The sequence below is a fragment of the Myotis nattereri genome, assembly GCF_964212035.1.
Source record: "Myotis nattereri genome assembly, chromosome: 10".
Classification (NCBI taxonomy): domain Eukaryota; kingdom Metazoa; phylum Chordata; class Mammalia; order Chiroptera; family Vespertilionidae; genus Myotis; species Myotis nattereri.
The window spans coordinates 43,132,643-43,145,586 of NC_138085.1; the positions used below are offsets into that span (position 1 = coordinate 43,132,643).

The window sequence follows — 12,944 nt, forward strand, 5'->3', positions numbered from 1 at the left end:
CATTAGGGGAAATTCATTGTTGCTGGATTTAATCCATCAGCCTCCTCCCGTCCCCCAGGTGGTTCTTATATCTTACATATGATAATATATCTTTCCATCCCTCCTTTTTCCAAACCCTCCCACTTCTCAGGTTGACCCAGTTTGTTGGGGTCCAACCCCAGCAGGTCCAGGGGTTCCCAAAGGTGTGGACAGAGTTGGCGAAGAAGGAATGACATGGAGACAGTGTTCAGTTGATCAGCAGCCTAGCTAGGTTCTCTAGTCAGGTTCTCAAGTCAGGTTCTATTTATTCTCCTGTTACATCTGTATTTATACCATTTGATTTTAATCCTATCCATTCTATTCCAAAGGTTAGGGCGTTTGTTATCTCCACTCCAAGGTCACTACTCTACTGTAAGGTTAAAAAACAAAAACACCCTAAAATATTCTTATAGCTGCCGTGGGAGTAGATCTTAGTCCTTCCACATAGAGAGATGACTTCATATTTGCAGGAGGCTCTTTGGACTAAACCTAAACTGAGTCCATTACTCATTTCCTTTCCGGCTCTTCTTGTGGCTTTTCTTAGATCTTTCAGGAGATTTTGAGTGGCTCCTGTGTCTATGACTACGGTGATGACCTGGGGACTTGGAGCGGGATCTGTGCCGTCTATCTCGGGACTTGCTGCGGCGACGTCTTGGATTCTTGCTTCGATGCCTCTCTCGGTGAGGGGAAGGGCTCCTCCTTTTTGGAGACCGACTCCGCCTTCTGGGAGACTGGCTCCTACTTCTCCTGTAGCGCAGTGTGGGAGAGCGACAGGGCTTGTCCAAGTCTCGGTAACTTCTCCGGCAGTGATCAGGTGATGGTACTCTCTCCAACTTCTCATCCTCTTCTTCCTCTTCTTCACTGGACTCGACATCATCCATGTCCTCTTCTAGAGCGCTAACCCGAGGCTCCAATTCCTCTAGCACATAGTGTTTCTGTAGCCGGGGCCGAATGATATCACCGACTCTCTCACTGTGTAATAGTTCATCAATGAACTCATCTACGTGCATCAGTTCAAACTCTCCATTTCGGTTCTGGCTCTTAATTTTTCTATAATCATTGTACAGAGGCTCCAAGTATTTGTAGCAATCAATTGCAGTGCCTGTCAGCCTCATATAAAGTGCTCCCAACATGCGTACATACTTGGAATCTTCATTTTTTATAAACTCAACAATGATATCCTTCTCTGGTTGAATCTGAAGCATCTTCAAGGTCAAACACAGAAAGGGAGTTGGCTTTATGTTGCCACCATACACGCCACTGACAAACCTTAACTCCATGGCTTTATCAACTACAAGTTCAGCAGTAAGTCCAAAGCACTCCTCTTTCCAGTACTTGGACTCATAGATTCGAGTCTGAATGATCTTCTCCACCAGATACTGCGGGTTGGCACCGTGAATGCTGTGGGCATCCTTCACTGGTCGGTTCGCCATTTTAGAATGCTTTCAGTTCTATTTCCATCCGGTCCTTAGTGTGTCATATCCCGGTTAAAAAAACACACAAAACAGATATGAAGAAAGATGGAGGAAGTCTCCTTTAAATATCTCACGTTACCAGCTTGAAATCGGAAATGTTGCAGCATAGGGAACTTCCTGCCATGATAGAATCAGGAATAGCCAGGTTCTCTCTCTGTCCAGAGGTTCCCAAAGGTGTGGACAGAGTCGGTGAAGAAGGAATGACACGAAGACAGCGTTCAGTTGATCAGCAGCTTAGCCAGGTTCTCTTGCCAGGTTTTTGTGTTTATTCTCCTGTTACATCTGTATTTATACCAGTTGATTTTAATCCTATCCATTCTATTCCAAAGGTAGGGCGTTTGTTATCTCCATTCCAAGGTCACTACTCTATTGTTCTGTTAAGCTACAAGGAAGTAACTGAAGGAGATTAGCCTAAGTAAAGATTATGTAGTTTAAGCATGATTGTTCATAGTTAAAGTGATTAACTACCCGCCTGGCACTTAGTTAAGGAGTTTTACTGATCTATTCCCTTCCTTAGTCCTGTTAATCCCTAACTCCAGGGAAAAATTCCCACCTGGGGAAACAACCTTTCTCAGAGAGGTGACCTTGGTTAAAACACATAGCGCTAAGAAGGGGAGCAAGCATAGTAAGAACAGTATGCCATATACGCCAGGTCCCTTGAAACATATGGGATGAAACATGTGCAGATGTTTCTTCCCTGCAGCGACTGTGTCAAGCAGCAAGGATGGACCGGCTTCCAGCACCAGTTTATGAATTTGTTTTGGCCAGAATGGTCAGTGGAGATGTTTTTCAGTTGCTCTGAAATGGGCTTGTACCAGCATGTTCTGTCACAAACGATAGCACTTCTGACCCTGAGTGTAGGTTGCTTACTGTTTTTTTCTTAATCTGTTAGATGAGTCTCATGTATGCTAAAATGTTTTTAATTTTCCACAGAAACCGGATGTATAGCTTATAAGTCAAATACCACCCTGAGTGTCAAGTTTACGGCCTAGGCTCATACTGCAAAGTTCACTCTAGCAGTGTGTTTTTGTAGCCCTTCATAGACAAAATACATATTTCATATGCCACAAGAGCCAAGGTGGCCAAGTATTTCTACGACTTGGTTTCTTTCATGCCATACTTGCCTGCCGTCCTGGCCACAACCTAGAGCAAGAACAGCTAATTGGGCAGTAGCTTGCACAAACGATGACTCTCTAGCGGTTCTCAACCTGTGGGTCACAACCCCTGAAAATACATCCTGCATATCAGATATTTACATTACGATTCATAACAGTAGCAAAATTACAGTTATGAAATAGCAACGAAAATAATTTTATGGTTGGGGGTCACCACAACATGAGGAACTGTATTAAAGGGTCACGGCATTAGGAAGGTTGAGAACCACTGCTAGACCATATCCCCTCAGCCACACACCATCCATTGTCACCAGGTGAGAAGGAGAGGAACCTGCCTAACAAGGTTCTGCTCTCATGTTTTATTAGTTGTGTCATGCTGAAGGGTGGGCATGGCAAATATATGGGCATATTTGATACACATTGGTTGCCATTTGGTTTGAATTTTTGCACCAACCCTCCACGGATAGTAGAAAAGCATAAAGTAAATAATCGTAATAAATGACTATGTGTTCAGTGTTGGTCAAATGCTTCACAAACATTGCCTTCTCCAGTCAATCACACTATGAAGTAGTTATCATCTACTTTATAAAGTTGAAGTTCGGAGAGGTTAAGTGACTTGCCTGGAGTTAACTTCCAGCCAGGAAGGGAGATTCAAGCCCAGCTCCACCTGACTTGAAGGGAGCGCTGAGTCAGACATTTCATTGTGCTTTTGGGTGAATGTACCTAATTTCTTGAGAAGAAATAGAAGATGCAGACTGCTGATAGTTGAGGGAGAATTTGGTCCCAAGCTTTTGCTCTGTTAAACTTATGGAGGAGAGACCATCTCTTACAAGGAGACATGGCAATGATGTGATTTCAGCAGAATTGAGGTTGTTTCCAGTGTTGCTATGACCTGAACAGGGCAAGTGATTCAGCTCCTCAGCTCCCTCATTTACGAAACGAAGACAGGGGCAGATGGCTTCTCAGGTCTCTGCTGGCTCCTCCCTTTCTAACTCCTCTTAGTTGGAGATGCTCTAAGCTTGGTCTGGACACTTTTGGGACAAATCCTTACCTGGACAGAAAGTACTCCTTTGCTTTTGGACCATTTAGGTCCAAAACCTGCTGCTGGAAGATGGGGGGACTCTTCTGTGGTCCCTGTTCCCTGCCCCATCTTGTGGCTCTGGCATCCTGCTTGTCGTCACTGCCCAGGGTGGTGGGGAGCAGCAGGCCTCGCTCCTGCGATGGCCCAATGTCAGAACCAGCCCCCTTTATTCACTTACCGTACCTATAACTTAAGTTCGGGTCCTAGGAAGCTAAACCCAACCTAGTCTGACAAAATCCTTTTTAGAAAAGCAAGTCAAAAGTCAACGTCTTATAAAACCCATAATTTTGTAAACTAGTATCTGATTTGTCATTGCATGAGATAATAGCTGGATTTGTTTACCTGGAGTTATTCTAGCTCTACAAACACAGAGGGAGACAGAAAATGACTGTGTGTGTGACACCATTTCTGAGTCCTACCGTGTCTCCTGGCTGTGGACGCATCACGGACACGCGGTCATATCCTTTCCTTAGTAGGACCCACAAGGCATCGAGTTTTCCCTGAAATAAAAATAAAGCACCAAGATTACATAGGAAAGCAGACCAGTGGCCAGCACAGACCTGTGCAGTTTCCATGCTTCTTCGGTCATGTGAGAACACAGCACCGGCAACGTGGTTGTGACAGGGTAAGGGACTCTTTAGTCCCTGAATTCAGAAGCGAAGAAGAGACACCTACCAGAAGACCTGATGCTCATGCAGGATACACTTGAGATTTCAGTGCAGCCCCAAGGTTACAAACACAGAGAAGTTCATTCAGGCTGTTGGCTTTTGCCCTTTCACATTCCTGGGCATATCCTAACACAAGTCTATCTTTTCAGCTTTCATTAGAGTTTTTTTTCCCTCTCTTAGTACCCAGAGTTCACAAATGAAAACAGTGATGATAGATACATGAAAATTACTAAACAGAAATGTTTAAGGGCAAGACTAATGAATGGCCCTTAGGGTGCAGATACCTGGCTGTCCCCTAGGCTCACTAGGCAGGAATGACTTGTTCAGGAATCCATGGCTCAAGGGATATTTTACCAAAAATCACAGATGGCCTCAAATCACAACCTCTTTGTAGTTGTGGGTAATTGGTTGAATCTGAGAAGAGTGTCTCCCCAGTATATGATGAAGGCACTCTCATGCCTCTGGCCATTCTAGTGCTCAAGACACGCTTTATGGAGGCTGGTTTCTGCCATTGCAAATACCAAACAAACAAAAAGACATTTATTTAGCTTTGTTCTTAGTATTACCCCTGGTTGGTGACTCCATCAACAGGCAGCAGTCCCCTTTGCCTCATTTTTTGTCATTGCCCTCGTGGTAGGCGGAAAAATCCTCTCCTTCCACCTTTACTGATGGCATCCTATTCTCTGGAACCTGTGAACATGTTACCTTCCATGACAACAATAACTTTGTAAATGTGATTAAATTAAGGATCTTGAGCTGGGGAGATTATTCTGAGTTAGCTGAGTGGCCTCCGTCTGACCACATGGGTCCTTAAAAGAGAAGGAGGAGTGTCAGAGTCTGAGAAGGAGATGTGCCTGTTAAGGCACAAAGTGATCCAAGTGACAAGACTCAATCCACTGTTGCTGGCAAAGAATTAGACAGACCTGGGGTCCAATCCCAGCTCTCCAGTGAACAAACCATGTGCCTTTGGGCAGGTTAGTTGGGAGGGGGCTATAAGCCAGTGAGTGGATCTGCCTCTAGAATCTGGAAAAGACAGAGAGATGAATTTTTCTTCTAAAGCTTCCAAAAAAACCCAAAACAAAACGCAGCCCTGGCCTCACCTTGATTTTAGCTCAATGAGACCCATTTTAGGTTTCTGACCTCCAGAACTGTAAGATAATAAATTTGTGTTGTGTTAAGTCACTAAGTTTATGGTGATTTGTTACAGCAGCAATGGGAAACGCATACAGCCCTTATCACTCCCTGACACATTCTATGTTTATTTGCTTATCATCTGTGTTTGCCAACTGGAATGCCAGCTCTGTGAAAGCAGAGGTGTTACTGGTTTTGGGAACTGCTGTGTGCCTAGCCCTGAGGACAGCATCTAATGCTCAATAAATATTTGTTGGGTGAATGAATGTATTCAGTGCTACTAGGAGCTGGGCTCAGTGCTTTTACATGTGTCCTCTCATTTCATTCTCCCAGCAGCCCCAAAGGTTTATGGAGAGGAAATAGACGATCAGAGAGGTCAATTAACCTGCCCAAAGGCACAGCTTGTTCACTGGAAAGGTGCGATTGGACCCCATGTCTGTCTAATTCTAAAGCCCGGAGAGGGAAGATGGCGGCGATATAGGCAGACGCGTCCCAGGTCGTGTCCCGGAGCAAATGGAGTCAGCAGCTGAAACTAGTAACACCCACACCGAATTGGCGAAATTGCTCAGCTGGTGAGACGGTTTGCAGCCGAGAAGAGCAGAACTCCCCAGGAAAGGTAAAAAAAAACCAGGGATTTGGGCAGGAAAGTTTGCCAGACCTCTGAACCCAGAGAGTCGGAGGGAGACCGCGCGGCAGCCGCGTCCCTTGGGACAGGCACAGCCCCTGACGGGGGAAAGGAGAACCGCGGGATTCCTGGCGCCACCGGGGGAATTGAGAGCTCAGTGCTGTGATCACAGAGGACTGAGCCTAAAGGGGGCAGCCTGAAGAGCTGACCAGACCATGCAGTGCCGGTAAGAGAAGAAGCTTACAGAAACCAAGCCTTCCCCGTTTCCGCGGCCGGCGTTTGTTTGATTGTTTTCACTGAATCCTGTTCATGGGACATTTCGGATACAGACACTCACCTGTGCTGAAGAGAGGGAGAGTGTGCGGAGGAGTGGAATCTGGGGAGAGACTGAGGAGAGAGGGGGAGCCGGGAGAGGTGGCAGCGAATTGAGTGCTGAGACACCCCTGAGCACAGGACTGGGGCAGCCATTCTCTCCGGAGAGTGAGACTCCTCCCCCCAGCCCCCAGGCAAGGAGCACAGCCACACCCAGATTCCACCCTGTACAAGATCAAGGATTAAAATAACCTGATCAGTCCCTGGGAGTTAACAGGGTCTGGCCTATAGAGGGATTTTCAATCCCAGCAACAACACAGCGCTGGTAACTAACTATTACGCAGCCAGCTCCGGGCAGTGAACTTCCACTGGACAGAAAGGCCCTATAGCCTCAGAGGCCAACCCCAAAACACTGCCACCCAGAGGCTGACCCACAAACTGACTCTTTGCTAAACACAAAATAAGGCAGTCTGGGAAACAAAAGCGGTCTGCTTTAAAATAAGGACTGTGGTTTACAACACAGAGGAACAGTGTATTGCAGGGAAACTCAACACTCTCCTGAATACCTGGCAGGTCTAAGGCGAGCCACACTGAAGAATAGAAGAACCAAGGGACCTTCACTACTGCAATTTTTTTTTTTCCACCTTTTAACTAAGAAACCAATTTTTTTTCTTTTTTTTTTCTTTTTTTTTTTCTTCTTTTTTTTTTCTTTTTTTTTTCTTTTCTTCTTTTTCCATCACCTGATTTTACCCTTTTAATTACTACCTTCTTATTTTTAACCAGTATTACTACTGCTACCATTTTACCATTTTTTAAAGTGCCATTTTATTTTCTCTTTATTTTATTTTGGGATTAGTGTTCTCCATTCTATTTTCATCGTTATATTATTGGTTGTTTCTAGTTTGCATTCATCTCCAGGGAGCTGTTGCTGGAATTTGTTGGGATTAATGGCTGTTCTATAGGAGTATTCTCCTCATATAAAAAGTCTCTCCCCCTCTTCCACTTCATTCTCTCTTTTCGCTCTTTTTTTTTTTTCTTTTCTTTTCTCGCTTTTATTTTCCCCCCTTCTTTTTCCAGATTTCATTTTTGCACTCCTTTTTTTTTGGTCCCTACTTTTCTTTTCTTTTTCTCTTTTATCTTTTTCTCTTTCTTCTTCCTTGTTCCCTAATTCTCTTAATTCGGTTGATCACCTTTATTTGGGGTTATTAATATCGTGAATATATTTGTGTATAGTGCCTGGTACGTGGTGCCTTGTTGTGTTGTATTTTGTGCCTTTAAATCAACGCAGCAGGTCCAAGCAACAGCAACCTCCTGAGCAACACACCCTCTGCCGAGGAACAGCAGCTGTACGTGAAACCTCGCCCCACCAGCCAGAAGAGCCACCACAGCTGTGACCAGAACCCACCAGAGGAGCTGCTGCCAACTGAAGAGCAGCTGCTACCGCAACCGCCCGAAGAGCAACCACAGATCAAGGAGTCACTGCCACCAAGGGAGCAACCACTGAACGACTCAACGTCTAGATATGTCAGTGAGATCAAACATGGGTAGACAAAGAAACCCCCAAAGGAAAGAGAAGGAGGACTCTCCAGAAAAGCAGCTAAGCAATACAGAGGCATGCAACATGACAGAAAAAGAATTCAGAATAAGGGTCCTAGAGTGCATAAACCGGATGGAGGAAAAAATCGACAACCTCTGCAAGAAGCAAGACGAAACAGATGAAAAAATCGATAACATATGGAAGAAGCTAGAAGAAACAGATGAAAAAATCAACAACTTAAGTAAGACCCAAGAAGAAATGAAGAGTGATATAGCTGCAATGAAAAACTCCATTGAAAGTATCAACAGTAGACTAGGAGAAGCGGAGGACCGAATTAGTGAATTAGAAGACAAGGAAGCAAAACACACCCAAAATGTACTGCAATTGGAGAAAAAAATTAAAAGACAGGAGGACAGCCTAAGGGAGCTTTGGGACAACATGAAACGAAACAACATACGAATAATAGGAGTACCAGAACAACAAAAGGATGAACAAGGATTAGAAAACCTATTAGAAGAAATAATATCAGAAAACTTCCCTGAGGTGGGGAAGAAAAAAGTCACACATGCCCAGAGAGTCCCAAACAAGGTGAACCCGAAAAGACCCACACCAAGACACATCATAATTACCATGGCAAATGTTCAGGACAAAGAGAGAATCTTATAGGCTGCAAGAGAGAGACGGAAAGTTACATACAAGGGCTCTCCCATTAGATTGTCAAATGATTTCTCAACAGAAACACATCAGGCCAGAAAAGAATGGACTGAAATTTACAAAGTGATGCAAAGCAAAGGACTGAATCCAAGAATACTCTATCCAGCAAGGCTATCATTCAAACTTGAAGGGGAAATAAGAAGCTTCACAGACAAAAAAAGGCTAAGGGAGTTTATCACCACCAAGCCAGCAATGCAAGGAATGCTAAAGGGACTGGTATAAAAATAAGAAATAAAAAGCTCAGAAAGAAAACAGCCACACAAAAACAGAAATGGCTACAAACAAGTACCTTTCAATAATAACTTTAAACGTAAACGGACTAAATGCTCCAAACAAAAGACATCGAGTGGCTGAATGGATAAAAAAACATGACCCATACATCTGCTGTCTACAAGAAACCCACCTCATTAGAAGGGACTCACACAGACTGAAAGTGAAAGGATGGAAAAATATCTTTCAGGCAAATGGAAAGGAAAAGAAAGCTGGGGTAGCAATACTTATATCGGACAAAATAGACCTCAAAGTGAAGGCCATAACAAGAGATAAGGAAGGCCACTTCATAATACTAAAGGGATCAATACAACAAGAAGATATAACTCTGGTAAACATATATGCACCCAATGCAGGAGCACCCAAATTCATAAAAACACTCCTGGAAGATATCAAAGGAGAGATCGACAACAATACAATCATAGTAGGGGACTTTAATACACCACTGACAGCACTGGATAAGCCCTCTAGACAAACAATCAGCAAAGATACAGCAATCCTAAATGACTCACTAGATCAGATGGACTTAATAGACATCTTCAGAACACTCCACCCCAAAGCCAGGGAATATACATTCTACTCAAATGCTCATAAGACATATTCAAAAATAGACCATATATTGGGTCACAAGCAAAGTATCCCCAAATTCAAGAAGATTGAAATCATAAAAAGCATCTTCACAGACCACGATGGCATAATATTAGAAATAAACTACAATAAAAACAACCAAAAATACTCAAACACCTGGAAGCTGAATAGCATGCTATTAAATATTGATTGGGTTACCAATGAGATCAAAGAAGAAATTAAAAACATCCTGGAAACTAATGACAATGAAAACACAACAATCCAAAACCTATGGGACACAATGAAAGCAGTCTTGAGAGGGAAGTTTATAGCTCTACAGGCCTATCTCAAAAAACAAGAAAACATGGTAGTAAATCATCTAACTCTACAACTCAAAGAATTAGAAAGAGAGCAACAAGAAAACCCCAGAGTGAACAGAAGGAAGGAAATAATAAAGATTAGAGCAGAAATAAATGACATAGAGACCAAAAAAACAATACAGAAAATCAATGAAACCAAGAGCTGGTTCTTTGAAAGGATAAACAAGATTGACAAACCTCTAGCCAGACTCACCAAGAAGCAAAGAGAGAGGACCCAAATAAACAAAATCAGAAACGATAGAGGCGAAATAACAACAGACCCCACAGAAATACAAATGATCATTAAAAAATACTATGGACAGCTCTACTCCAACAAACTAGACAACCTGGAGGAAATGGACAAATTCCTAGAAAAATACAACATTCCAAAACTCAATCAGGAAGAATCTAAAAATCTCAACAGGCCAATAACTATGGAAGAAATTGAAGCAGTCATCAAAAAGCTTCCATCAAACAAAAGCCCAGGACCAGACGGCTTCACAGGGGAGTTTTACCAAACATTCAAGGAAGAACTAAAACCTATCCTCCTCAGACTACTACAAAAAATTCAAGAGGAAGGAACACTTCCAAGCTCATTCTATGAAGCCAGCATCACCCTAATACCAAAACCAGGTAAAGACAACACAATGAAAGAGAACTACAGGCCAATATCCCTCATGAACATAGATGCCAAAATCCTCAACAAAATCTTAGCAAATCGGATCCAGCAGTACATCAGAAAGATCATACACCATGACCAAGTAGGATTTATCCCAGGGATGCAAGGATGGTACAATATCCGCAAATCAATAAACGTGATACATCACATAAACAAACTGAAAGAAAAAAACCACATGGTCATATCAATTGATGCAGAAAAAGCATTTGACAAAATTCAACACCCATTTTTGATAAAAACTCTCAGCAAGGTGGGAGTAGAAGGATCATACCTCAACATAATAAAAGCCATATATGACAGGCCCACAGCCAACATCATACTCAATGGGCAAAAACTAACACCATTTCCCCTAAGAACAGGAACAAGACAGGGATGCCCCCTCTCACCACTCCTGTTCAACATAGTACTGGAAGTGTTAGCCATTGCAATTCGGCAAGAAGAAGAAATAAAAGGCATCCAAATTGGAAAAGAAGAAGTAAAACTGTCCTTATTTGCAGACGACATGATATTATACATACAAAACCCCAGAGACTCCATCCAAAAGCTATTAGACTTAATACATGAATTTGGCAATGTAGCAGGATACAAAATTAACCCCAAGAAATCGGAGGCATTTCTATACACCAGTAGTGAACTTTCAGAAAGCGAGATTATAAAAGCAATCCCGTTTACCATTGCACCAAAAAAATTAAGCTACCTAGGAATCAACTTAACTAAAGAGGTAAAAGACCTCTACTCAGAAAACTACAGGACGTTGAAAAAAGATATAGAGGAAGACATAAACAGATGGAAGAACATACCGTGTTCCTGGATTGGTAGAATCAACATCATTAAAATGTCCATACTACCCAAAGCAATCTATAAATTCAACGCACTTCCCATTAAAATACCAACGGCATACTTCAGAGATCTAGAACGAACTCTCCAAAAATTCATCTGGAATAAAAAAAGACCCCGAATAGCTGCAGCAATCCTGAAAAAGAACAAAGTAGGTGGGATCTCAATACCAGATATCAAGTTGTATTACAAAGCCACTGTTCTCAAAACTGCCTGGTACTGGCACAAGAATAGGCATATAGATCAATGGAATAGAATAGAGAGCCCAGAAATCGGCCCGAACCAATATGCTCAATTAATATTTGACAAAGGAGGCAAGAACATACAATGGAGCCAAGATAGTCTCTTCAATAAATGGTGTTGGGAAAATTGGACAGATATATGCAAGAAAATGAAACTAGACCACCAACTTACACCATACACAAAAATAAACTCAAAATGGATAAAGGACTTAAATGTACGACAGGAAACCATAAAAATTCTAGAAGAATCCAAAGGCAACAAAATCTCAGACATATGCCGAAGCAATTTCTTCACTGACACAGCTCCTAGGGCACTTGAAACTAAAGAGAAAATAAACAAATGGGACTTCATCAAAATAAAAAGCTTCTGCACAGCAAAAGAAACCATCAACAAAACAACAAGAAAACCCACTGTGTGGGAAAACATATTTGCCAATGTCATATCTGATAAGGGCCTAATCTCCAAAATTTATAGGGAACTCATACAACTCAACAAAAGGAAGATAAACAATCCAATCAAAAAGTGGGCAAAGGACCTAAATAGACACCTTTCAAAAGAGGACATTCAGAAAGCCAAGAGACATATGAAAACATGCTCAAAGTCACTAATCATCCGAGAGATGCAAATCAAAACAACAATGAGGTATCATCTCACACCTGTCAGACTGGCTATCATCAACAAATCAACAAACGACAAGTGCTGGAGAGGATGTGGAGAAAAAGGATCACTTGTGCACTGCTGGTGGGAATGCAGACTGGTGCAGCCACTATGGAAGACAGTATGGAGTTTCCTTAAAAAACTGAAAATGGAACTCCCATTTGACCCTGTGATCCCACTTCTAGGAATATATCCCAAGAAACCAGAAACACCAATCAGAAAGGATATATGCACCCCTATGTTCATAGCAGCACAATTCACCATAGCTAAGATCTGGAAACAGCCTAAGTGCCCATCAGTAGATGAATGGATTAGAAAACTGTGGTACATCTACACGATGGAATACTATGCTGCTGTAAAAAGGAAGGAACTCTTACCATTTGCAACGTCATGGATGGAACTGGAGAGCATTATGCTAAGTGAAATAAGCCAGTCAATGAAGGAAAAATACCACATGATCTCACTCATTCATGGATAATAGAGACCATTATAAACTTTTGAACAATAATAGATACAGAGGCAGAGCAGCCTCAAACAGATTGTCAAACTGCAGCAGGAAGGCCGGGGAGGGTTGGGGGCAGGAGGTAGGGGGGTAAGAGATCAACTAAAGGACTTGTATGCATGCATATAAGCATAACCAATGGACATGAGACACT

The 12,944-nt window shown here is 42.5% G+C and overlaps 2 protein-coding genes across 2 annotated transcripts in view; both read right to left on the reverse strand.

Annotated features, from left to right (window-relative positions):
* Positions 1–393: 393 nt before the first annotated feature.
* On the reverse strand, positions 394–1,451 carry LOC308525802 (pre-mRNA-splicing factor 38A-like; the record flags this gene model as incomplete). Its single annotated transcript, XM_081100651.1, has 1 exon — positions 394–1,451. The coding sequence occupies one exon, from the start codon at positions 1,449–1,451 to the stop codon at positions 522–524; it is 930 nt and encodes a 309-aa protein (XP_080956777.1). The 3' UTR covers positions 394–521.
* A 2,204-nt stretch (positions 1,452–3,655) lies between these two features.
* Positions 3,656–12,944, reverse strand: part of ANTXR1 (ANTXR cell adhesion molecule 1) — a gene marked incomplete at its 3' end in the record, with an annotated part of 176,233 nt that continues 166,944 nt past the window's right edge. The window contains exons 17-18 of the mRNA XM_081101550.1: positions 4,109–4,189; positions 3,656–3,823 (exon numbers count right to left, since the gene is read on the reverse strand). Coding sequence (XP_080957676.1) covers positions 3,656–3,823; positions 4,109–4,189 — 249 coding nt within the window. The remainder of the gene's footprint in view (positions 3,824–4,108; positions 4,190–12,944) is intronic.